Source organism: Rattus norvegicus, chromosome 13, assembly GCF_021556685.1.
Source record: "Rattus norvegicus strain SHRSP/BbbUtx chromosome 13, alternate assembly SHRSP_T2T, whole genome shotgun sequence".
Lineage (NCBI taxonomy): Eukaryota > Metazoa > Chordata > Mammalia > Rodentia > Muridae > Rattus > Rattus norvegicus.
In genome coordinates this window covers 75177205-75204761 of record NC_141546.1, presented here as the reverse complement: position 1 = coordinate 75204761, position 27557 = coordinate 75177205, and the positions used below count along the sequence as shown (strand labels likewise).

Genomic DNA, 27557 nt, shown 5'->3' with positions numbered 1-27557 from the left:
TTTTGTTTTGTTTTAAGACCAGGCTGCTAGTGGCTGTAGGTGGCAGGAAATCAACAGAGGGTAGAAGTAAAAACAAAATTGCTCTAAGATGCCAATTTGCAAAAGAAAGGAAAGGGAAGGGGAGGGAGGGAAGAGAAGGAAAGGGAAGGAAAAAGAAGAATGAGGGTTGGGAATGGAAGTTGGTAGTAGAGTTGTTGCTTAGCAAAGTCCCAGGAGAGAGAGAGAGAGAGAGAGAGAGAGAGAGAGAGAGAGAGAGAGAGAGAGAGAGAGAGAGAGGGGGGGGGAATATATAGAAGGGGACAGGTCATATAATTAGAATCACCTTTCTCAAACTGAACATCTCTGTTCTGGGTAGCATTCTGATGACATAGGCAGGCTCCATCCTCCGTAACTTAGAGGGAACTACTGATAGGTGAATGAGTGGCCAACCAATGAAGTCCTGTGTGCAGCAGGGGAAAGTGCCAGACTTACTTTATCATGCATTTCTCTTTCTTCTTTAAAAACAGTCTGTAAAATGTTTTATATGCAATATAGTGAACACTTTGTTCACTATTCATTTGGGTGGAAATAATAAAAGGATGATAGTAAATGTCAATGTATTATAAAACTGGAGGAAAGGGAGAATAAAAATCACCTGCAGTTTGTATATTTTACATCATATTAGTCGTCAGTAGTAACACAGAGAAGATGTGGTCATGAGGGTTTTTAAATAGCTCTTCTGAGGGTCTATGAAATCTGTTACAGCAGTTACTTGACTTTCATGCTCCAATACTGACCTCTAGTGGTTGCCCATGAAAAATCCCCAGAACCAAATCACCCCTTTTTTGCTGATTCCCTATCAAATTCCAGTTAATCTGTCCTAAAAGATTGGAACTTTAAAGTGTTTAAAGAGAGGCAGAGTAATGCAGTGCACTTTTTCACTAATGTGCTGCAATACTCTTGCTGAAGGGCTTATGCTTAAAAGCAGCCTCTATTTCTTTTTGTTGTCTCCTCCTCCTCCTCTTCCTCCCCCTCCCCCTCCCCTTCCCCTTCCCCTTCATCATCCTCCTCCTCCTCCTCCTTCTCCTCCTCTTCCTCTTCCTTATTCTTCTTCAGAACATGGAGAGCATTACTATACAAACTATAGAAGAGAGAAATTTATCAAAGAAAGGCAAACTAGATTCTGTTCTGTTGTGGTCCTTGTGTATTATACAAGTCACACCAGAACCAAGTGGATTAAAATGCGTGATTTTGTGGAGGGACACGGTGTCACATAGCCTCCTGGTGGTGTGTACTGGAAAGAGCACATTGTCACTTTTGTGGTATTTGGGCAGAAACATAACCAAAATTTAATCATACAGAAATGAAATTGAGGAACAGTTTTTTAAAAACTGGCTAGTATTCTTCAGAAATGCCACAGAGATGGGGGTGAAATCTGATCTAGATGAAAGACTAGATGGATGGGAAATTGAGCTTAAAGTGTGGGACTCTGTCCTAGATCAGAAAAAGTGACGTTTGCGGAGCATTTGGCCAAGGTTTCATCCTTCATGGGTTTGTTCCTTGTGTTATCTAGTTATGTAACATGCAGACATGTGGTGAAACTTTGTAAAAGGCATGCAAAGATTCTTGGAACTGGTTTTTTCCAGACATTTTCTTAGTTAAATTATTTCAATGAGTGTTTTAAAAATTAAAATCATTTATTTTGTTCATGATCTCATGAGTTAAAAGATTTGAGAAAGCTCAGCTGTATGACCAAGTTTTGGCTCACGTGGCATGAATCAGGACATCCAAATCAGTTCTTTTATGTATCTATGCATCTTGGTAATCCTTAGTCTACCAGTGACATTGTCTGGTTCACCATAAGCTACCTCATTGTTCATCTTAGAGCATGAAGGTTTAAGTGTTCTTGTGCTTCCTATGCCATAGCTGCCTTCCAAGAGTGACTGGTCTAAGAGAGAGCAGAGGATCAGTCCCTGAAAGCCAGGGTTCCGAAGCTGGCCTTGCATCATTCCCACCATATTCTGTCACCAAAGCAGTGACATAGTAACCCAATTGAGAGGAGAGTCCAGGGAAGTGTCACAGACTTGTTAGCCGTGTTTAACCACCACAGATACCTACCAGACATTTTACTAGATGAGCTTAGGATGAAATGAATGAGAACACTGAGGATCTGTGTCACTCTGACACTCCTAACTCTAACCCCGGCTTTGAGAGCTAGCAAGAACATGGTGTCTCCAAGGCTCAACTTTTCTGGCTCAAAAAGTAGTAACAACAAATATTGCACAGGTTTGTGGGGAAGTTTCTGAAGTGCTGAAGATAGGTTAATACATGTCCTAATAATACTAGCAATATTATTATCGGATATACACATCACTTGATTTGCTTTTTGTGTGCTGTTTCCTTTGGTCAGTACACCTTTCTGGGGTGCTGTGCCCTCTTTTGGATGGATCAGAGGACCAGCACCCATTCCTCCTACTGCCTGTGGCATCCTTTTATCTCAGCCTCTACAGATTGGTTGACCTTGCACTCCCCTGGTAACTTTCCACTTCCACACACTCTCCCAGGCGTTGATGTACATGTGGCCCCTTCTTGGCGGTCCCAGTGCTGCCAGCTTTCTCAGAACCCATGCTTCTCTGCTCATCACAGCAAATATTCAGTCTTTTGAGTGCATGCTCAGCTGTCTGCCTTTATTTATGTAGGATTGTGGGTGCTTAGTGGTTAGCCTACCCAGGAACACCATGATCTGCACATTAGAGCAATTACTTAATTTGGGGCAATTAGTTGTAGGTGTTCTTTAAGGCAAAGATATTGCTAGGCTGTGACTGGATTATGAAACCGCAGTGTCCAGATCAGTTAAGGAACCATTTCCTCATGCACCAGGCTGATCTCAATCTGCTATCGGTAGAGGAGAGCAGGAACCTGTTTTTCTGCAGCACATTGGGTTGTTATTGTTTCATATCCTGAAAGCAGCCAGCCACTTTTTTGTGTGTTTCAATATAGAAACAAATAATAGAGTCTTGTTTGGGTGGAATGCACCTATTTCTACTTTTTCCTCTGTGATTTTATTGTATTTAAATGTAGGACTTCTTTTAATCCTTTGAATTTAGAGGCTACATTAAATAGTACTGAGATAGGGGGAGATTCACTTAATTGCACTCTGTCTGAGCTTTTACTGCTGTAACACACGCCTGAGACAATTAATCTGTACACAGAAAGGGATTTTGGCTCACAGTTCTAGGTTTCACTGTGCGACTGGATGACCCCATTTCTTTGGACCTATAGTTAGTAGCACTTCATGGCAGCAGTTCAGAACAAACCTCTCAACCTCATAACCAGAGAGTGCAAAGGGGAAGAAGCCAGGGTTCCACAATCTCATTTAAGGACTTCCTCTTAAGGACCCAAAGACGTCTACTCAGCACCACCATACAGGACTCTGTCATCCCTCTAGTAAAGCATAGGGTCCTTTGAGATCCAAGCTGCAGTACTCACTTGTTACTGAGCCTTCTTCTCTAACTTAGTGGTTAGAGGATGACGTTCATAATTGTGCTGCTTAAATTAAGGTCCATGATCTGTAGCTTGAGCTGGGCAGCCCTAGAAAATCCACATGGATTTCTGTAAAACTGTTTTGTTTTTTTAAATTTTGAAATAAGACTTAATTGTTTTGCCCAGGGTGGTTTGGACCTTTCATCCTCCTGCCTTATCCCCTGACTTCTGGTAGATGCATTACCATTCCTAGCTCATCCTGGAAATCATAATGTCTTTCTGTGAAAGTTTATGGTTGATGTGTGAGGAATAAGGATCTGTTTTTAAGCCAGTCAGTGTTGGTGCATGCCTTTAATCCAAGCACTTGGGAGGCAGAGGCAGGTGGATCTCTGAGTTCAAGGCTAGCCTGGCCTACAGAGAGAGTTCCAGAACAGCCAGGAATACACAAAGAAATCCTGTCTCGAAAAACCCAAAATCCCCAACCAATCACCCAAACAAAAATAAGATAAAAGAAGATATACTTTTAATATAATTGACCCAGATCTTGGCAATTTAAATACTAAACACACACACACACACACACACACACACACACACACACACACACACACACACACACACAGATATGCGCTCATTCTTTGTTTTGTTTTGTTTCAAGATGGTCTCACATAGCAGCTCCGGGTTGGTCTTTAACTCATAGATACTCATAGATATCCTTCTACCTCCCAAATGCTGGTATATGCCACTATACCTGGCTTATATACTCTTATTTATTCGTTATTATTTTGCTCTTATGTTAAAACACAGTAGGTAGACTTAATATTGAAAGTAACAGGTAGCCATGACAACATAGTTATTTAATTTTGCTCAATAAGTCCTTTTTCTTGTTTATTGAATATCACATACAACATAATATAAGAAAGAAATGAGGAATCTTTTGTCTCAGTTTTTCTTACCAGAGTTTTACAAAGGAAGAAATTATTTTGCTGACCCCTTCTGACCTAGAATAGTGCTTAAACCTCAAGCAGATGTTACCCACGTATCCACATGCTGCTTTTAACAGTTGCAGTGGACATTCATTTTCAAGTTTGCTTTCAAGCCAGTGCTTTCAATAAATGGTTACAATAAGTCTCACAAACTTCATTCTAAGTCAGGGGAGTGGAAGAGGCAAGGGAGGAGAGAAGGCAGCCCCTCTTCAGGAAGCAGAATTAGCATCAAAATACAATCAGCACCAGGGCAAGCCACACTACTACAGGAACTCTAGGCTACTTGGCTGTAAAATGTTGCTTCACAAATCATTACAAGATACTGTGTACCTTTTTCTAAACATCACTTCTGATTTTGGAGAAAGAAATAAGAAACCTTGTGTAGAATACACTTGATATGGTACAATTCACATCTAGAAAGCAGGCAGATTCTGTGAAAAGGGCATAGTAATTGAACCTGAGCTTATCAGAGATGTCAACTGAGAAACTGCTCTCCCATAGGAGAACTTGTATGGAAAGAAACCAGCACAGTCTTCAGAGACATTGTTTGTGACTCTGTTATCTTGAGACATAAGATTCCATATTTCTTGAATGCAATTGCTCAACAACTCTTCAGTCACCAGACTGAGCTCACAGTTCAGCTTCAGCTCCAATATGGCTTTCGTAGAACTAGTTTTTTACTGGTGTAAATTTACATGGTTTTCATGAAATTGAAGTTCCTTCAGGGACACTACAAGTTACCATCTACATCTACACAATCACAAACATCACACACACACACACACACACACACACACACACACACACACACACACACACCCTACCTGCCCGATCCCCTAAGGTATCCACTAAAGCACACAAACACTAGGCCTGCAGTGAGAGTCCCTTGTAATGAGAACAGGTTCTTCTGTGCTGTCTACCCACTCAGCAGCAGTTTCTCTCTTTGTTTTGCCTGCACTATCAAGATATCCACATTACCTAGAAACCCAGGGTAGGATTAGAAAATTCAACCAATAGTTTTAAACATCACCATTCCTTTTCCATCTCGAACAAGGAATTTCATTTTTTGCAAACCTTAGACCTAGAGAAACAATCCACAAACGGATAAAGGATAAATAAATATGTCAGAGAAGTTTTAATTACTATTTTATTGATATTTCTATGACAGAATACTTAATAGAAGCAAGCTAAGGGAGGAAGGACTTGCTTTAGCTCACTAGTTAAAGGGGTGGTGTCAACATGGTGGGAAAGGGGGAAGCATGCCTATGGCAGCGGGAGCACAAGGCTGCTTGATCATTTTCAGTAGGGGAAGAAAGAGTTCTCTGTCTGGAAGTGAAGCTGGTCTATAACATTCAGGTTTGCCCTACACCTACCAAGTAGGCCCTGTGGGCAGCAGGCCTCAGTATCTCCTAAAACACCAGTTAGGCCTTAGCACATATTTCACATTCAATCACAATGTTATTGTAAGTAAAAATGAGAAAATTTGAGAATTTTGTTAATAATGTATGACATCATGAGAAAATGCTTAATAAAATAGTGATAGGTGTCCTAGTGATGGTCACTTTATTTATTTGTTTGTTTATTTATTCATTTATTCATTTATTTCTGTTGCAGGGTTTGAATATAATCTTTCATGTAGCTTTGGCTCTTCTAAAGGTATGTCTGTTTTTATCTTAACTTACCAAATATTTTACCTCTTTTGCTTGTTACTGTAATCATTCCATGTAGAGCCTGTGACTCTTTTTAGCCTTTGTAAAATTTTTATCTGTGTGTTTGCAAGTATGTGCATGTGTGTCAGGGGTCGGCGGAGACTGCAAGCCATAGCTTGCATGTGGAAGTCAGAGGACATCCCTCAGGGCAGTTCTCTCCTCCCATTGTGGGATTCAAGGATTGAACTCAGGCCACCAGGGCTGCACAGCCGTCCTGCTAAACTAGCCTGTCTGCACAGAGAAAGATGACATTCCATTTTTTCCCCATCTCTATTAAATTGGGTATTTCTTATTTACATTTCAGTTGTTATTCCCTTTACCGGTTTCCAGGCCAACATCCCCATAACCCCTTCTCCTCCCCTTCTCTATGGGTGTTCCCCTCCCCATCCTTCTCCCATTACTGCCCTCCCCCAAGAATCCTGTTCACTGGGGATCCAGCCTTGGCAGGATCAAGGGCTTCCCCTTCCACTGGTGCCCTTACTAGGCTATTCATTGCTACCTATGAGGTTGGAGCCCAGGGTGAGTCCATGTATAGTCTTTGGATAGTGACTTAGTCCCTGGAAGCTCTGGTTGTTGGCATTGTTGTTCATATGGGGTCTCATGCCCCTTTAGCTCTTTCAGTCCTTTCTCTGATTCCTTTTTTTTTTAAACTTGAGTATTTCTTATATACTTTTCGAGTGTTATTCCCTTTCCCAGTTTCCGGGCAAACATCCCCCTCCCCCCTCCCCTTCCTTATGGGTGTTCCCCTCCCAACCCTCCCCCCATTGCCGCCCTCCCCCCATAGTCTAGTTCACTGGGGGTTCAGTCTTAGAGGACCCAGGGCTTCCCCTTCCACTGGTGCTCTTACTAGGATATTCATTGCTACCTATGAGGTCAGAGTCCAGGGTCAGTCCATGTATAGTCTTTAGGTAGTGGCTTAGTCCCTGGAAGCTCTGGTTGCTTGGCATTGTTGTACATATGGGGTCTCGAGCCCCTTCAAGCTCTTCCAGTTCTTTCTCTGATTCCTTCAACGGGGGTCCTATTCTCAGTTCAGTGGTTTGCTGCTGGCATTCGCCTCTGTATTTGCTGTACTCTGGCTGTGTCTCTCAGGAGCGATCTACATCCGGCTCCTGTCGGTCTGCACTTCTTTGCTTCATCCATCTTGTCTAATTGGGTGGCTGTATATGTATGGACCACATGTGGGGCAGGCTCTGAATGGGTTGATCATCCGTCTTGAGTTTCATTTGTTCTAGGCATCTAGGGTAATTCAAGCATTTTGGCTAATAGCCACTTATCAGTGAGTGCATACCATATATGTCTTTCTGTGATTGGGTTAGCTCACTCAGGATGATATTTTCCAGTTCCAACCATTTGCCTACGAATTTCATAAAGTCGTTGTTTTTGATAGCTGAGTAATATTCCATTGTGTAGATGTACCACATTTTCTGTATCCATTCCTCTGTTGAAGGGCATCTGGGTTCTTTCCAGCTTCTGGCTATTATAAATAAGGCTGCGATGAACATAGTGGAGCACGTGTCTTTTTTATATGTTGGGGCATCTTTTGGGTATATGCCCAAGAGAGGTATAGCTGGATCCTCAGGCAGTTCAATGTCCAATTTTCTGAGGAACCTCCAGACTGATTTCCAGAATGGTTGTACCAGTCTGCAATCCCACCAACAATGGAGGAGTGTTCCTCTTTCTCCACATCCTCGCCAGCATCTGCTGTCACCTGAGTTTTTGATCTTAGCCATTCTCACTGGTGTGAGGTGAAATCTCAGGGTTGTTTTGATTTGCATTTCCCTTATGACTAAAGATGTTGAACATTTCTTTAGGTATTTCTCAGCCATTCGGCATTCCTCAGCTGTGAATTCTTTGTTTAGCTCTGAACCCCATTTTTTAATAACGTTATTTGTCTCCCTGCGGTCTAACTTCTTGAGTTCTTTGTATATTTTGGATATAAGGCCTCTATCTGTTGTAGGATTGGTAAAGATCTTTTCCCAATCTGTTGGTTGCCGATTTGTCCTAACCACAGTGTCCTTTGCCTTACAGAAGCTTTGCAGTTTTATGAGATCCCATTTGTTGATTCTTGATCTTAGAGCATAAGCCATTGGTGTTTTGTTCAGGAAATTTTTTCCAGTGCCCATGTGTTCCAGATGCTTCCCTAGTTTTTCTTCTATTAGTTTGAGTGTGTCTGGTTTGATGTGGAGGTCCTTGATCCACTTGGACTTAAGCTTTGTACAGGGTGATAAGCATGGATCGATCTGCATTCTTCTACATGTTGACCTCCTCTCTGATTCCTTTAACGGAGGCCCTGCTCTCAGTTCAGTGGTATGCTGCTGGCATTCGTCTATGTATTTGCCGTATTCTGGCTGTGTCTCTCAGGAGATGCCCATCAACAGAGGAATGGATACAGAAAATGTGGTACATCTACACAATGGAATATTACTCAGCTATAAAAAACAATGACTTTATGAAATTCATAGGTAAATGGATGGAACTGGAAAATATCATCCTGAGTGAGGTAATCCAATCACAGAAAAACACACATGGTATGCACTCATTGATAAGTGGATATTAGCCCAAATGCTTGAATTACCCTAGATGCATAGAATACATGAAACTCAAGAAGGATGACCAAAATGCGAATGCTTCACTCCTTCTTTAAAAGGGGAAGAAGAATACCCTTAGGAGGGGATATGGAGGCAAAGTTTAGAACAGAGGCTGAAGGAACGCCCATTCAGAGCCTGCCCCACATGTGGCCCATACATATACAGTCACCAAACTAGATAAGACGATGAAGCAAAGAAGTGCAGGCTGATAGGAGCTGGATGTAGATCTCTCTTGAAAGACGACATTTCTGTGAAAGTCTGATCCTCTCCCTGGCATTCTTTTAAATTATCATTTACTTGGCAGTTGTTTTTTTTTTAAATCCATTTAATCTTGCTAACACTTATTCCATAAACATCAAAGATGCTTTAATTCATATGAGCTAGGTGATAGGAGACAAGGTTCAACCTATTTTTGGTCGAAATGAAGCCACTTTTTTTCTAAAAATTCTTATCATAATAACATCCCTGGAGGTACCTAAACATATAATTGAGTTATTTAAAAGCTTCTATAATATTCTAAAAAAGAAACTACTACATTTCAATTTCCTGTTCTTTCCATGCCCCCCTTCCTCTGGAAATAATATGACTCTTTAGAATTCAATTATAATCATCTTGCTGAGTGTTGTATCAACATATCAATGTAAGCTCTAACAGTGTAGTAACAGTAAGATTTGCTACAAAGTTGGTAAAAAATAACCTAGAGAAGACATTCTGTTACTGAAGATCAAAATTGCCTTATTTTTCCCCAATAAGACTGTGGTTCAATCACAAAGGTTGAGCCAGGACAGCTTTAGTTCTACTTTCAGCCTTGTTTTGTGGTCTTCGGTAAATTAAGTGCTTAGAACTTGAGTGTCAAGAAAATAATAAAAATAATTTATGGTATTATAAATAGTAAGGTGATATATGAAATGTCTTAATAACTGTCTAGGATAGTTACTACCTAGTTACCATTAGCTGTTCTTATTAGAGTCATGCCTTCTGGTCCTCCTGACTGGGGAGCCATCTCTGCAGGCCCCTAAAAACTGTTTTCATAAAATGATAGAGATATATTTACTTAGTGCTTTCATAAAGTTGCGAATCTCGGCTTTGGTTTTTTTTCTGATATTAAATCACAACTTTATCATATACCCTCTCAAGAAGCCTAATAAATAGAATAAAGCTTAATAATGACCAGTTAGGGAAAGCATTTGATGTGTTTGCGACCAAAAAATACCAAATCATAAGTATGTACAAGTGAGTCCAACAAAGGTCTAGCTTTTGCTATAATTTCTTTTTTCTCTTTTTTACTCTCAGGCATTATATATTTTCCAAAAGTCTTTCCTTATGTTTGCTAGCTCATTTTCTGGTGCTCAGTTTACCTTTCTACAACCCAGTGCTATTGCTCTGTGTGTAAGACCTTTACTGTGTGCTAGCTTAATACTGTAGCTATTGATATAATTGCTTTCTTGTGCAGCATTATTTGTAATGTTTTTAGTTTTTAGCATTTTAACCCAGATGTAGCCTTGGCAGAGGATGTTTTCTGGCCTCTGAGTAGAAAAGCATTTCTTATCTTCTTTAGTAATACAGGAACATCCTTAAAACACCATATTGCGGGGTTGGGGACTTAGCTCAGTGGTAGAGCGCTTACCTAGGAAGCGCAAGGCCCTGGGTTCGGTCCCCAGCTCCGAAAAAAAAAGAACCAAAAAAAAAAAAAAAAAAAACCACCATATTGCAGGGTTAGAGTAGTGAGAAGAGATAAAAAAGGAGCCACTGGTAAAGCAGGGCCCTCTGCTTGTGACTACCCTGCATGGATTCTGAAACTGACTACACGGAGATGGAATATATGTGACTACATTAAAGTGAACACCATCGATCTAATCACCCACCTGGCAGAAGGGACATTCAAACATGCACGCTCCTGACTGACTGCTCGTTTCTTATATGTCAGGAAAAAGAATGTGTTTATGTTTATATAAAAGTTCGAACCTGACACCCTTACAGTAGTTGTGAGCCTGAGTTTTGAATAGACGCTTTCTCTGTAGTGGAAGTGATTTCTCGTGCATCGTTTGTGTTGTGGACCAGCATATGCACAGGTGCAGGTGGTAACTGAAGAGGCTGAAGCCCAAGGGGGCTGAAATCCCAGTCATGACAAAGCTCAAGTTAGTGACTTTGGTTTTTATTTATTTCTTGCACATCCTAATATAACATAATCACAGGATTCTTTGTGATATTTTCTTACATCTGTGTAATGTACTTTGATTATGTTACATGGTCATGCTTCACCCAGTTCTGCTTGCTGGCCCTCCCCCACCCTGCTGTCCCCTCCCTCTCTAATAGTCCCCTTTCTTTCACGATCTTTTTGTAGCAACTATTTTTTTTGGGGGTTCTTTTTTTCGGAGCTGGGGACCGAACCCAGGGCCTTGCGCTTCCTAGGTAAGCGCTCTACCACTGAGCTAAATCCCCAGCCCCGCAACTATTTTTTATATGGAAGAAAATATGCAATATTCATCTTTCTGGCTTTGGCAGATCTTGCTTAGTGTGGTGCTCTTCAGCTCCATTTATTTTATTGAAAATGACATAAATCCATTTTTTATAGCCAACAAGTTCATCATGTGTCTTTACTACATTTTCCTTATTGTCTATTGGTGAGCACCAAGGCTGGATAATATCACTGGAAACATAAATGTGCAAGTGTCTATGGTGTGCTAGCTTGGGTTTCTTCAGGTACATAGAGCTTAACATTAGTACAGGTAGAAAGTGTTGAGTTTGTGAAAATTTTTCCTATCATTGTACAGCATGATGGTGTTAGTTGACATTCCTAACCAGTGGTGCATTAGGTGTTTCTTTACCCCGTTGTCCTCACCAGGGTTTTTTGTTTTGTTTTTATGTGTGTATGTTTGTTTGAGATAGGGTCTCACATATCTGTCTTGTAGTTAAGATCATGTAACCAGTGGTTCTCAACCTTCCTAATACTGTGACCCTTTTATAAAGTTGGTCATGGTTGTGTTAACCCCAACCATAAAATTATTTTTGTTGCTACTTCATAACTGTAATTTTGTTACTGTTATTGATCATAATGTAGATATCGGATATACAATCCCTTTTGTGAAAAGGTCATTTGACCCCATAAGGGGTTGTGACCCACATATTGAGAACCACCGATATAGACATTGGAGCCAGACTATTTAACTTCAAGTGTCATCTCCAAAACATGTATCCAAGTCTGCAAACTCTTTATTGCTTCAACATTGTTTGAAAATGCATATTCAAAGTCTCCTTAGACACATGCAAACTAAATTCTCAGCTCCGTAAAAAGAGAGAAAGTCACAACAAAAGTTAGATGCTTCCCAAATATATTGGGGACAGGCACATGCAAACATTTCTATTCCAGAGATAGGAATAGAAAAATAGTAAGAAAACAACCCTAAGTAAGACCAAAACCAAGCAAACCTGCACTAAAGTTTAACTCTCTGTCTGGTCGAGCCACACTGTGGCTTGTAAGGACCTGTGAGTAACGGCAGCACCACTCCTGCAGCGTTGCTGATGAGCCACGACAACACTGCTCTGTCAGGCTGCCTTTGCTCTGCCTGCAGTTTCCCTTAGCACACTCTGGTCTTCGCTGACTCCTCTGCCTTCCTGGAATCTCTACTGCTGCTTCAGGCTCTCTCACAGCTTCACTCTCCATCCTCTGAGGACTGCCCACAGGGATTCTCTCCCTGCAGGATACTGCCTGGACTCCCAGGCTTTCCTTTGACATCTCAGTGAAGGCCTCCATGATGCCACAGTTCTTATATGCTTAATGACTGCAAAACCAGACTTGCTTGGATACTGCCAAGGTTTTATGTCACCATAAGCTAGTCCTGGGCCCACTTAAGCCATGACCAGCCTTTCAGCTAAGAATGAAGTAAGTCCCTAGGTTCATTGGCTATACTGGTAACCCTGGATCTTATCTCAAGTCTTGGAATCGGATTTTACTTTTGAAAATACACACCAACTTTATTAGAATAACAGGAACTTCCAGTTTTTAAGAAGCACCACCTGGGAAGTATCGTGTCACATTACTGTTCTGATGGCACCTGGCCACAGTGAGCCTCACAGGACAACCCCATCATAGCTGCTGCAAGATCACATTTCTGACCTGCCAGTTTTGTCATCAAGGCCACACACAGACTGTCTTGACGCTTTCGTAGTGGAAAGGACCAGTATGGAGAGCAGAGCCTTGCTTTTCCAACTAAAAACGAAAAGGAAACTAAGGAAACTATGGACTAAGCAAGTGATGTCTCCTCCTGTCTGCTAGGGCACTACATGAGGACTCACCTCCATCTCAGCATCACAGGGAGGGAGGGAAGGGGTGGCAGGGGCCAGGGCACTAGCACTGGCAGGCCACTCTGGTGACACTCTGAGCTCAGTTCCCTTTCTGCTGGTGGTAGTAGGCGTCTTTCCTGGCAGCTGCAGCAGCTCGATGGGGGAGGAAGGAGCCACCCACCCATCACCTCTTCTTGAAGCCTCATTTTTTTGTGCTCATAGAATAGGTCTGTCTTAGAGATCCCCAAATTGACAGTCTTTGGGCAGCCATCTTTATTCTTCTCCTGAATGCTGCACTCTTTACAATAGTAGGCGTCTGAGACTCCAGGACCTCCATGGATCACACACCAGCCCTGGTAACATCCATAGTTATGTTCATCACATATGCAAACCAGGGTGCAGGGACACACATAGGAATCACACATTTGCCATCACGTTTCCCACACAGTCTTCTGATAGCAACACCAGCCTGCTTGCAGCAGAAAATCAAATCTGGATGATGTTTAACCATAACTCTTTTCCAAGGAATCAGATTTTTATATCCACATCTGTGAGCCTGTGACAGAGAGGATGGCCCTATAGAGTGTAGAGATACTCTTGGGACAGCCCTCCTCTTGTACATGAAGATGTCGCTTGGCTTTTTTTTTTTTATTATTAACTTGAGTATTTCTTATTTACATTTCGAATGTTATTCCCTTTCCCGGTTTCTGGGCCAACATCCCCCTAACCCCTCCCCCTCCCCTTCTTAATGGGTGTTCCCCTCCCCATCCTCCCCCCATTACTGCCCTCCCCCCAACAGTCACATTCACTGGGGGTTCAGTCTTAGCAGGACCAAAGGCTTCCCCTTCCACTGCTGCTCTTACTAGGATATTCATTGCTACCTATGAGGTCAGAGTCCAGGGTCAGTCCATGCATAGCCTTTGGGTAGTGGCTTAGTCCCTGGAAGCTCTGGTTGGTTGGCAGTGTTGTTCATATGGGGTCTTGAGCCCCTTCAAGCTCTTCCAGTCCTTTCCCTGAATTCTTCAACGGGGGTCCCGTTCTCAGTTCAGTGGTTTGCTGCTGGCATTCGCCTCTGTATTTGCTGTATTCTGGCTGTGTCTCTCGGGAGAGATCTACATCCGGCTCCTGTCAGCCTGCACTTCTTTGCTTCATCCATCTTGTCTAGTTGGGTGGCTGTATACGTATGGGCCACATGTGGGGTAGGCTCTGAATGGGTGTTCCTTCTGCCTCTGTTTTAATCTTTGCCTCTCTATTCCCTGCCAAGGGTATTCTTGTTCCCCCTTTAAAGAAGGAGTGAAGCATTCACATTTTGATCATCCGTCTTGAGTTTCATTTGTTCTAGGCATCTAGGGTAATTCAAGCATTTGGGCTAATATCCACTTATCAATGAGTGCATACCATGTGTGTTTTTCTGTGATTGGGTTACCTCACTCAGGATGATATTTTCCAGTTCCAACCATTTGCCTATGAATTTCATAAAGTCATTGTTTTTGATAGCTGAGTAATATTCCATTGTGTAGATGTACCACATTTTCTGTATCCATTCCTCTGTTGAAGGGCATCTGGGTTCTTTCCAGCTTCTGGCTATTATAAATAAGGCTGCTATGAACACAGTGGAGGTCACTTGGCTTTTTTATGTTATAGTAATTATACATTCCTTGCCCCAAACTACTTTACACATGTTTTATTTCTGACTGAACTTCAAATTAAAAAAGAAAATTGTACTCCTCTCCTTTTTGTTTCCTGATTATCACTGTAAATATGGCTGAATTAGCAGTCTGAGTGCCTGTGGTCTTGAAGGTCCCTCTTTAAGGACACTATTCACTACAGAGGTGATAACTGGCTTTTTGTGGTAAATATTTGAGAGGAATTACTCTTTAAAAGGCAGAATTTAGGCAGACATGACAGTTGACTGCCACCAAGCCTGATGACCTGAGTTTGATCACTGGGAACCATACAGTAGAAGGAAAGAACCAACTCTGGCAAGTTGCTCTGGGACCTCTACAAGCATACCATATCATATACAGGTGGCCCCCACAAATAAAAAGTAAAATTAAAATAACCTCTTAGAAGTTTCCTCCAAGGTTAGTTGCACAGTTGCATTGAGACTGAAGTGAATTACTTCATGGTGGCCTAAACACATGGCAAAGGTTCCTCACCAAGGAATGACCAGAGAGCAGAGAAAGACAGAGAAGAGTCCAGCCAGGGCTACAGCCCCAACCAGTCTACTTTTTCAAGCAGGCCTCACTGCTGAGAGTTTCTACCACCCTCTGAGGCAGGATAAAAAGTCTTGGTGACAGGAGAAGGGGAAGAAGCCCCACCCGCAGAGCCCAGCTGAAGCCCCCACGAGCAAACGTGGCAAGGATTCCAGCACAGTAACCGATGCTTCCGACCTTTCACCCTTCCCAGCTGTAAACCTGCCTGAGCTCCTTGAAGGTGGCTCCTGAGCCACCCTGTAACCTCACCTGTTGAAGGAGAGTAAAAGGAGGATTTCTTTGCAGGCTTTTTGAGATATACTTAAGAGCCACCAAATGGCTAATTCTAAACTGATTAATTGTGACTGTCTCTTAAGGAGCCTGTAGTCACATTTGGGTATGATTTGCATTCTGTTCCTCTCTCCAGGAAGCCCACACCCATGCTATTCACTGAATTTTCTCTGCTTTCCCCAAAGTCTCTTTTCCTCCTGACCCTCATGTATAAGACTATTTTAAAATACTTCTAATAAGTCCTCCACTTAGCTTAGTTTTAAAGTGTCTAATCTTGAAATTTTTCTCAGTGTTGATACTAAAATTCTAGTTTGGCTTGAGTTGACAGCCCTAAAAGCTTAGGGGAGCTCTAACTGCTGCAGGTGACAGTATGGATCTGTGTCTCTGTTCCATCAATGATGACAGTCCCAATAGTGCCTTCAGGTTATATATAAATCTATCATGGGTTGATCCATTAACTAGGTCAGAGCTGTTGTGGTCCAGTCTCTCTCAATGATTAGATGCACCACGTGAAATGAAGGCTTCCACATGAGCCTTTTGTGGGGGATACTTCATATTCAAACCACAATGACCTCATGGCCATCTCCCCTGAAGTCGGAGGATATGGACACAATGGAGCTAAGTGTGGTCTCTACCTAATTTACAAGAGAATCCCTTTCCTGTTTGATAAAGCCTTTGCTGCCCACATTTCTGTCAGTTTTATTGTCTTCCAAGCTTTCACTTGAATCACTCATTAAGCTCTGCTTACATCCATCTGAGCTCTCTCTAGATCCTCCAAACTTCTCCAGATTTCTCCTGCAAAGTAATCCCAAAGCTTCTCACATTGTCCATTATATAGTAATGGCAATGACCCTACTTCTTAGAAGCAGTTTTCTGTCAGCCAGCCGTCAGGCATTATAACAAATAACTCAAGATGATCGTACCTTATAAAAAGAAACTCTTCATCTTTTATCATAATGTATACTAGTCCATGACTGCTTGGCTCTGTTGCTTTTGAGTTTGTGGTGAGGCAGCACCACGTCATAGCCATAGCATCTAACAGCAAAACTTCTAGCATCAGAACCAGAGAAAGAAAGGGGGGAGTAAAGGGAGCAGGATCCCACAGTCTGCTTCAGCAGCATAGCCTTGGTGTCCTAAATATTCCAGGAGTTTCCATCTTTTAAAAGATATTGCTCTCTGAGGACCAAGCCTCTGGCATGCACTTTTTTTTAAAATAGTTCTATCCTTCTTGTTATTGTTTTTATATGGCCACAGGAGAAATAAAGAAATGGACTTACTAGAGAACTAACAATTACAGAATTGGAAAGTGTTTGTGAGAAGTGCAGGGACATATCACATATATTATCACACACACACACACACACACACACACACACACACACACACACACACACACACACACACAGAGTTGTTTAGCACCAGGATGATGAGTTCAGTGTTCCTTAGACCTTCTGAAAGATAATTCCTACTTCCCTTTCTGCTGCCCTTAAGAAGAAGGACTAGCGTGCGCAGATGCTTCTCCTGCACTGTAAGACCTTGCTTGAATACCGTATGTGTTAGAGGAGGACACGTGCTAAAAATGGCAGTGGATTTTGGTCTCCTTGGCATTTGATGCAGCACTTTAGAGTGCAGAGCTCTTGTTTCTGTGCTCAGAGATGGTGGCATAAGAACAAATGGAGGTTTGGTTGTACTTTCATCAATCGCTTTTGTAGTTGAAGGGGAAAGACCTGGGTTGGAGAGGAAGCTGCAGTGGCTTTTGCTTGTAGCTCAGTTTTGTTGATTTTGTTCTTTTGCTGATGGAATGGCTGCTCTCCTGGTGGTGGCAGCAGAGCTCTATGCCTAGATGTGGAAATGGACAGCCGCACAGCATACCTTGCCTTCCTCTGTTTTGTGTGTCGTAAAATTATTCAAAATCTTTTTATTTTTAGTGCTTTGTATTTTAATCTAATGTACGCTATGTCTTATGATAGATTCATGCTAAAAACAAACCAACAAATACATGCAGAATTTCTAGTGACTGTAGAATTCTCAGGTGATTTTGTTTCAGAAATAAGGCATTTTGTGAAGTAGGGATCTGTAGGGGGAGGGGTGCATTATCACAGTGCATTGCACACGTCAAATCTCATTTTAAATGTATTGAGGCAATCTTCCATTTTTAATCTCTTATTAGGCAGTCTAAGGTGCCCGGAATCAAGGGTAGTTTAGTAAGCATGTCCTTGTTTCAAGCATCCAGTAATTAATTTGATCTCAGTGTACCTTAAGAAATATGAGATCATTTGGCAGAGACAGAATCAAACCACCCTGCTCCATTTTTGTAAGTAAATTCTCAACATGAATCCACTCAAGCTTTCCACCCCCTTACTTGCACCATTCTGCCTTTTCCTGTGGATGTGTTCAGCATTCATTCCATGGTCAACTTCCCATGTATGTTCTAGGCCTTATCGTCCCTGCTTTACTTTCAAGAAGCCTATCTGAGTAGGTTGGCTCAGGTATTCAACAGACATTCTGAAAGGGTTTATATAGGTTCGGTGTGTATGGTAATAAGAAATAGAGATAACATCTGATGTCCTAAAGGTGTCATGGTTGTAGTGGGAGAAGGTGGTGAGTGTACAATTATAATTGTCTTTTAGGGAACTTCTGGGCTAGGCATAACAGCACATGCTTTTAATCCCAGCACTCAGGAGGCAGAGGTGGGCAGAGCTTCACTCCAACCTGATCTACATAGTGACTTACAGGCCACCAGGGCTACATAGCAAGATAGTCTCAGAGAGAAGTAACTATAGGGGAAGGGTTGGCAACCTAAAGACAGGTTGCTAGCTTTATTCTGTGAACACCATGAAAGATTTTTTTTAAAGATCATAACTAAACTAAACAAAGAATTTTAGACAGGGCTAGCAACATGCAAATATTACAAAAGAAGAAATTCAAATGGTATGTAAGTATTCAGCATCTCTAGCCATCAGAGAAATTAAAATTAAAACTACTTTGAGATTTCATTCATCTCAGTCAGATTGGCTGTCATCAAGAAAACAAATGAAGGGCTAGAGAGATGGCTCAGCAGTTAGAGCACCCGCTGCTCTTCCAGAAGATTCAGGTTTAATCCCCAGTACCTATACTGGGGTTCATAGTTATCTTTAGCCAGTTCCAGGGGATCCAACCCCAACTCCCTCTTCTGTCCCACAGGTATGTACGTTCAGCACAGACATGCATGTAAGCAAAACATTCACAAAATAATACAAAAAATTTAAAAAATAGCAACAAGTAATAAATGCTGGGGGTAGACATGGGGAAATAGTAACCTATAATGCACTGTTGCAGCCGTTATGGATATCAGTGTTAAGACATCTCAAAAAACTAGAAATGAGACTATTATATGACCCAGCTGTACCACTTGTGGGCATGTGCTCAAAGGACTCTGTGTCCAATCACAGAAATGCGCTCATCGCGTCTGTCTTCACAGCAGCAGCAGCAAGGAGATGAAGTCAGGTTTTGATGCCCATGAACAGAATCAGTTATGAAAATGCGGTATATAAATACGGTGGGGGTTTATTCTGCCTTAAAGGAAACTGGAGTTACGAAAATTTTAGAAAACTGGAAAATACTGTGTTGTCAGAGAACCCAGCCTCAGAAAGACAGATACTGTATGTAATATACTCTTATATACTCTTATATGATGGCCCAGCCTGTATCTGCTAGATATGTGTGTTCAGGACAGTGTACATAGAGCCCAGGAAATAGAAAGAGGCCCCTTAGGATGGGGAAAGTAAAAGAGAGGATTTAAGAGAGAGCATGAGGAAAACAACAGAATAAAGTGGAAGCAGGGCTGGGTGGGGGAGGCGGGAGCAAAGAGAGCAGGGAAGAGGGGAGACAGTAGAAATAGGAAATCCACAAGATGTGCAGACTGCTACTTTGTAAACTCATTTAAGTAAAATATAGGAAAATAAAGTAAGTTTTGTTAGGAAGCTGGCCAAGTTGGGTCCTTTGCTGTGAGGTTCTGAAACTCTTTATACTGCTGCTGTCAATTTGTGTATTTTCACTGGAAACTAGATTTTTAGAAAATTTTATGTGTGTACTTTGATTACACATATGTATGCGCAGTATTTATACATTGCCCATGGAAGCCAAAACATGGCACTGGATCTCCTAGAAGTAGAGTTTTGAGTGTGTGTAAGCCACTAGAAATCCCATTTAAAAGCATGTTTAAATGTAACTAGTGTGCAGTCACCTTTCTAATGCACATCTGTACTGTGCTTACTCTATCTTATTCACACACACACACACACACACACACACACACACACACAGGCACACACCTCTGTTATATGATGCTATTTGGCTTGTACTATTGTGATATCGATTGTTTCTCAAAGTGAATCAAAAGCTCGTTAGTTACATCATTTTGGTAAGCAAGAGTAGTCTATTGCCTATTGAAAAGTAACACCAGTAATCCACATGGATAAGGAGTCATGACAGCCTATTGATCACTGACAGCTTTTAACCAGTCCTGATTGTGTAATAGTGGTGTTTGTGTACAGCATTTACAGCTGGTGAGATGCACCTAAATGCCTTTTTATGCAGTTGTTATAAATAGTGGCAAGGGCCTTGCCTCCTACTAATATCCTAAGTTGTTGTTAAGCGCTTTTGAAATAATCTTCCTGGTCCTCCATTCTTCTCTTTGTCATAGTGAAATACAATCTAAGATTCACCGTTTTAGTCATTTCCAGTCAGTTCCATGTGTGCAGTTTCTGTACTTGATGTCATTCCCATTCCCATACAATCCTAGCAGTCATTCCCAGTCTTCTTCATTGTCCCCCAGCAGAGCTTGTGCTTCTCACTTCTCTGCCTTCCCAGTCAGCATTCTGTATCCAGTCTTGTGACCCTGACTGTTCTAGGTACCTGACATAAGTGATGACAGTGCCTTTCACTTAGCTTAGTGTATAGCCCTTGATTTTAGCAGTCTTATTACTGTCGTAGTGTGGTGTCATTAGGAGGGGTTTTGTCTCATTTGACTCAAGGCATCCATCCATCTAGGCAAGTTATATAACCACAGTTGGTCCTGTCGTCCTGTGGAGCTAGTGCTTGAAACCCTATGCTATGGGGGTGTGTGTGTGTGTGTGTGTGTGTGTGTGTGTGTGTGTGTGTGTGTTAAACCTTACGGATCTCTATGAAAAAGAGGCTTTATATCTCACACACTATGCACACCTAGTAACTCTCAGTCAAAATTCTCTGCCTTTTCATCTTGTTCAGCAGAAAATTCTGAGAATGTAGTAACATCAACAAGTATTGTTTGTATGTGACAGTAAAAAGAAAGCTTTTCAGTGACATTATTTAAAGGCTATGTGTTTAAGATTGTCCCAAACTAAAAACAAATTCTAGTTGAATAGGGTAGAGATAGAGAACCGCAGGAGCCATTGAATGAACAAATAACAAATTTAGACGGCTGAACTCAGTCATAAATGAACATAAAATTAAAGTATTCTCTGCTCTTGACTGGCTGGGATGATACTTGACTGCTAAGTTATGCTAAGCCAGTGTTCTTTCCCCATCTCTCAACATATGAAGTCATCCCTGAATGGCATGGTATGCAGTAGTCACACTCAGGTTACTGCACCCTGTCACTGTGTGTGAGCTCACCATCACTCTCAGAAGACTTTTGTCAGAGGCTGCCCCTGCTCCATAAGTTTTTATGACACTTTATCTGTGTGAGTTGCTAGCACTGCTTTTCAGCATGAAATAGTCTAATTGTGTTCATTAGGGTGTTGACAATTTGATGATTCACTTTGAATATCAATTACTGTCATCACAATGTTGTAACAGTTAGAGAAATGTAACTGAAACATAAATTTACCTGATACTCAGTTTGTGCATGTTGAGAAAGGGCTTAAATTTTACTTGAATTACAGCAACCAGAGTTCTGCCCTCTTGCTTTCCTTGGACTATAAGAATTTAATTTGGGGAAAGTTAAATTAATTTAGAATAAAATCCTTTAGTTATTTATATCATTTATAGTTTTGAGAGGTATATTTTAATTTCTATTTTAAAAGATAAACATACATGAAAGAGGAACTATTAAAAGTTAGTTTAGGGGGAGGGGGAATGGGACTTACGGACAGGAAACTGGGAAAGGGAATAACATTTGAAGTGTAAGTAAAGAAATATATCTAATTAAATTTTAAATAGAGAGCATGCTTCTCTCCCAGAGCCCAGTGCAAAGGACTTGCCTAAAAGGTAGGCGTACCAGTTCCCTGTTGTCATGCAGAATCCAGCCCTGTAAATGGTTTTCTTCCACAGCCCAGTGGAAGAAATGTGTCTTCATGTGCATTTAAAGCTCGACCACACCCACATTCACACCCATTCACAAGGAAGAGGAGACTACCAGAGGATAGTGGAGAACAGGCTATTTCTGTTTAAGCAAATAAATTACTTGGGCAAAAATTATGTTGATGACCACACAACTGTGGTGGAACTGGGAGATAGTCTGTACCTCCGTGTTCATATGTCCTGTTACATTCTAATCTGTACAGCAGGAAGAACACATTCTTAGAGAGTAATTTCAGTCTGTCATAGTCTGCTTTACTGACTGTTCAGTATCCGTGGTCGGCTTCATCCCCACACAGACACTTCCTCCAGTAGAGACCTTCCAAGATACCATTTAATTACTTCAAAGTCACAGAGTTTGGGCAACTTGGATGTCCATGTTAGAAACAATGGAATGGTCTAAAAGGCTTAGAGTCCTGGGGTTGAGGAGCCACCGATTACATTAAAGTAACTGCCTGGGACTTGGAGCTATGCTGTGACCAGTAATGAAAACTTCAGGATTACTCACCAAAGTGTCTTTAACCAATTTCTGATAGAACTGAATGATTAACATTAGCAGGAAATAGCATACTCCACACACATAGACAAGAGATAATGAGCATTGAGGGAAAGTTCAGAATTTACAAAAGTCAGAATCCTTTCATGAAATTCACTAAAGGGCAATTTCAGCCTGACCACTGCAGACAAGACAAATTGTGACCTTCACAACTACAGCCAGAATGTTTACCATTCAGAAGTGCCCTGCCAGGGGAATGTCCCACCTAAAGAAAAGACCGTAGACCCCAGCTCAGGGCCTGGCCTTTCAGGGACTTTAGTGAATGGAGAAAGAAATGAAGCTGGGCATAGTGGTACATTGTTTTAACCTGCACTGGAAAGCAAAGGCAGGTGGATGTCTGTGAACTTGCAGTCAGCCTCTCCACACAGTGAGTTTTAGGCCAGCCAGAGCTACATAGTGAGTTCCTGTCTCAAAAATAAAACAGAAGTTAGTTAGATAGATAGATAGATAGATAGATAGATAGATAGATAGATAGATAGATAGTGATATATGTTAAGAAAAGAAAAAAATAAAAAAGTACTACATAAAAAAGTATCCCCAACCCAAATGCATGTGGCTTCAATAGAAAAAAATTGAGAAAGAAGAGAGCTTACAATCTGAGGCCAAGAGGAGCCAAGAGGAGGGGTAGCTTAGAGGTCCCTGTGATATGAGTGTTCTCTTCAGCCCCTGATACCAGGAGTAGCAGTAAATACTATGTAATAGGCCTTTCCTTTCTCTGGGTGATGCAGACATAGGCCTGATTAAACCAGATTAAAAGCATACAAGGGCAGGTTTCTTATGCAGTGCTCCCTGGCCTGCTCATCAGTTCCAGAGAAAGGGGCTGAGGAAGTCATTCATCTGGCCTTGGGGTGAGGAAGTTTTATAGACCTTAGTTGAAGGGTGATGACTTGTCGGCTAGGAGCTGGGACTGTGCTCAAGTCTGGTCAAGAGCTGAGCACTTAGGTGGGGATTTGTGTGGCTGGCAGCATCAGAGGAGGTTGGGACAGCTGGTACTGGGCTCTGAGAGCCATTCCCTTGTTCAGTTTTTCTATGTAAGTGGGGGTGGGAAAGGAGGGTGTTGGGTTTGCCCAGCTTGAGCAGGAGTGAACAGGGGTCCAGCCTAACACAGAGATGAAGAACACAGGAGAAAGGAGGAAAGAAAAAAGATGGAATTCTTGCTGGCTGGGGCCTTCTGATCACTCTGCTAAGAGAGCAGTGAGGGCAAACTGGCTAGAAATCAGAACAGATGGAGGCCAGGCGGTCTGGCCACTATGGTGTACTGTTGTTTTTGAGACAGGTTCTTATGGACCCAAGGCTAGCCTCCAACGGCACATGTAGCTGAAGATGACCTTGAATTTCTGATTCTCCACTAAACATGATGTAAGTGGTTCTGGGGATCAATTCTGTATCATGCAGGATGAATATGATATCGTTTGAGCTATGTTCCCAATCTGGACACATATCTTGGCATGTCTTTGCATTGCTAAATCTCACTTACTCATAGCGTCTTTCCCAAATGACCGTCCTAGGAGAAATGGTTTGAATATTACAGATCATAGCACTCATAAATGTCTACATTTCTTTTTAAATTCTGCCCTGCTGCCTGGGCAGTTCTGCACACTATTTACTGATTGATTGAACTGGCTGCATTTTGAAAGATCAACATTGGAAAGCAAGGCACCAACCATTTCTTCTTAATCTTTAAGTTACTTCCTTAATCATTAAGTGATGAAAGGTGATATATTTCAGATGTGACCCATTGTGTTCTCATTGTCTACAATAAGCTCTTCAGATATTTCTGTGAGTATTTTTGTTTGTGTATTTGTTTGTTTGTTTAGTATTTTGGAAGTTGAGAATCTGTGATAGTATTTCTAAGTACAGTATTTCTATCTTAGTGATTTCATCATTAAGAATTATGTCTTGCCCTTAGATAAAGGCTAGTTTATCATTCAACTACCAAAGAAAAATCAACAATTTCACTAAAGGAATTACAGTGTAATTACAGTAATTTTGACTTGGTATTTTATTATATAGGCAACTACAAGTTGGCTCTGAAGGAACATTGCTGATCCAGACTACAAACACTCTCGAGTTCATTTATTTCTCTCTTTCTTTCTTGGTCCAAGAGTTGTTTCTAAGTCTTTGTGTGGCGAATTTCCTTCTCTTTCCTAAACTTACTGACAGTTATATAGCATGAATTATCCAAAGCTCACAAAACACTTTAAACAGCAGCATTATGGTAAATTTTAAGTTAGAAACCTTTCTGTTTTGTACCAAAATCCACAGTGACTCAACTATTTCCATTTCTGAAACGGTCTTTTCATTTTTCATGGCTAGACCTTATTTCTGATGGTTATAATGTAACAATAGCCTCTTGGGAAGTGTACTATTTGGTATCAGTAATTGCATTCACAAGGAATCCCTGCACTTGATTGGGCTAGCACAGTTAACTTAGTATTTAATATGTGTAAACCTGGATTCCAGGGAGAAAGCAACATTCAAGAAGGATACATTTCAAAATGCTTCCGAGTTTTCTGGTTTTTTTTTAATATACTGCTATGACTTTTTTTACTCAGTTTGTTTATGAAGTTAAAACAAAGTAACTGCCTTGCTATAAGAACATTTAGTGATTGCAAAGGGCAGAAGCTGTAACTGAAGCATACTTACCATCTGCTACAAAGAAGTTATTCAGTTCATTCCTGAGTGAACCCACAGTTTACTGTGTTTTTTCCCTATGGGGGAGTCTCTGAGGGAGAATATAACAGTAAATACCAAATTTATGAATGTCAAGAGATCATTATAGTTGATTCTTGCTTACTAAAATAGTAAAAAAATTCAAAGGCTGTGTAAAATTATAATACTTTAAATGTAAAATAATTGAACAAATGACATCTGCTAAGGCAAGTAACTTATGTATATGTTCTTTTCTTCCATTATCTTGTAAGGAAATGTTTTAAAAACCTTATCTTTTCTCTCTACTGTGACAGCCCAGTAGTATATAGGCAGAGAGATAATATATAAAAAAGAAGCTAGGGATGGATGTCATAAACTAATACAAGAAAATACTGGATTGCTATCCTCCAGTCAGTAAGAGAAGGCCTCTGTCAACCAACCAGCATAAAAATTGAATGGTACTCTAAAGACCAAGGCAGTAATAAGTACTAAGCTGTGAGGTGGAAGAAGTTTTGTGTGTTCAAGAAGGCCATTGTGGCTGGGTTTAGGAACCTAGTAAGACTTAGGGAGGGAAGAGCTGTGGTCAGAAGCCAAGTTAATAAGAATATATAAGCAAAGGATGGTGTGTACATTGGGATTCAACAAGATACCATTATAAGTTTTAAGCAAGTAGAAGTTTAACCTAATTTTTTGGTGTTAGGACATCATTTTGATTGAGGAGTACTGGTGTATAGGATGTAGAATAAAAGAGATGACCATAGAAACATGGACTCTAGTTAAGATGTTATTTCAGCACACCATACAGAAAATAATGGTAGCTTGTGCTGAAGTAATACCTGTGAATATGGAAAAAAGGGCAGATTCAAAGATTCTTTTTGAAACTATGAATTTTTCAAGACTTGTAGATGGTTTGGAAGGCCGAGTGAAAGTGAGGAATGAATATATCCTAGTCTATCTTTGTCACTGAAACATAATATCTAAGGCTGAATAATTTGAAAATAGGATTAATTTATATTCATGATAGCTGAAGAATTCAAAGAACACAGTGAATGCATTCTGGAGAGGGTACCCTGGTTGGGTCATAACATAGTAGAAAGGGAATAAGCCAGGTAAATATGAAAGATAGATAAAAGAAAGTGAGCTGAGGCAAGTAAGTACACTTTGTAACAGCACATTTCAGCAGGAGCTAACACTCTACCGCAGTCACAACTCACTCCACAAGACTAGTTTTACTCTTCCTGAGACTGGAGTCCAGGACCCTGTTAATGTCTCACTTCTTAACAATTTCAGTGCTGGCTGGAGACTAAAGCGTCAGCACATAAACCTTCATGGTCAAGCCATAAGCAAACCATAGCAAAGGGTGCATGGAGTCTTCTGAAAAAAATGTTTAATTGACATTAACAGGATAAGAACATGAATTTGTTAGTATTCTCATGCCTGTGGGAACCCTGAACTCAAAAGAAATTTTAGGTGGTCAAGGCTTAAGTACTTCATGAACAGGCTTTTTCCTGTTCTCTACCATTGGATCATTCTCCCTCAACCTGACCTTCCTGGTTGGCCTTCAGTGGGAGAGGATGTGCCTAGTCCTGACTGGGACCAGATGTCTCAGGGTGGGGTGGTACCCAAGGGGGTTCCCCTTCTGTGAGGAGGGAGCAGTGGTGGAGGGATTTGTAAGAGTGGAACAGGGAGGAGAGTGAGCTGCAATCAGGATGTAAAGTGAATAAAAAAAGATTATTAGAAAAAAAGGAACAGGTTTTGTTTGTGCATGTGTGTGCTTATGAAGCCCACACTTCTATCCTTAAATTCCCAATCCACCTGGCTCCACCTCCCAAGTGGTGAAGCTACAGGCACGCATGTGCCACCAAGCCTAACTCTGGTACCACTATTCTGTTCTCAGATTTCTTTGAAAATAATATCTTGGCTTCTATACATACATGAGGACATGTGACATTTGCCTCTCCATGTTTGACTCCTTCACAACCTCTAGCACTTCAATCACATTGCTGTAGATGACAGAATTTTGGTTTGGGGAGTTGTTATTGTTGTTGTTTTTAGGACCAAATAATTTTCTGGTGTGTGTGTGTGTGTGTGTGTGTGTGTGTGTGTGTGTGTGTGTGTGAGAGAGAGAGAGAGAGAGAGAGAGAGAGAGATTTTCTTTATACATTCATCATTTGATAGACACATAGGTTGATGTCATCTCTTGGCTACTGTAAATAGTTCTACAAAAATCATTGTAGTGCAGATGTCCCTTATGCATGCAGATTTCTATTCTCTTGGCTGGATACCAGTAGTGGATCATATGTTACTTCTATTTTTATGATTTTTTGAGACCTCGCACAGTGTTTTCCATAATGGAGACACAGATTTACACTTCTGCCAACAGTGTATGAGAGCTCCACTTTCTCCACAGCTGCACCACCATTTGTTACATTTTTAAATGATTTATTTTTATTACTAAACTCTGTCTTGAAGTATGTGTGCGTGAGTGCAGGTGCATTTGGAGGCTAGAAGAGGGC

The 27557-nt window shown here is 41.1% G+C and overlaps 1 protein-coding gene and 1 pseudogene across 9 annotated transcripts in view; one reads left to right on the top strand and one right to left on the bottom strand.

Moving 5' to 3' along the window:
• Rabgap1l (RAB GTPase activating protein 1-like) overlaps nt 1-27557 on the top strand; it is a 595723-nt gene that overhangs the window by 420342 nt on the left and 147824 nt on the right. For 6 of the 9 annotated variants that reach the window (NM_001401442.2, XM_087580932.1, XM_087580934.1 and 3 more), the window contains 1 exon segment: nt 6063-6104. The exons of 2 other annotated variants lie outside the window; for them this stretch is intronic. In NM_001401442.2, the coding sequence (NP_001388371.1) occupies nt 6063-6104 (42 nt within the window). 9 annotated transcript variants of the gene reach the window in all.
• On the bottom strand, nt 13214-13540 carry LOC134481578 (PHD finger-like domain-containing protein 5A; annotated as a pseudogene).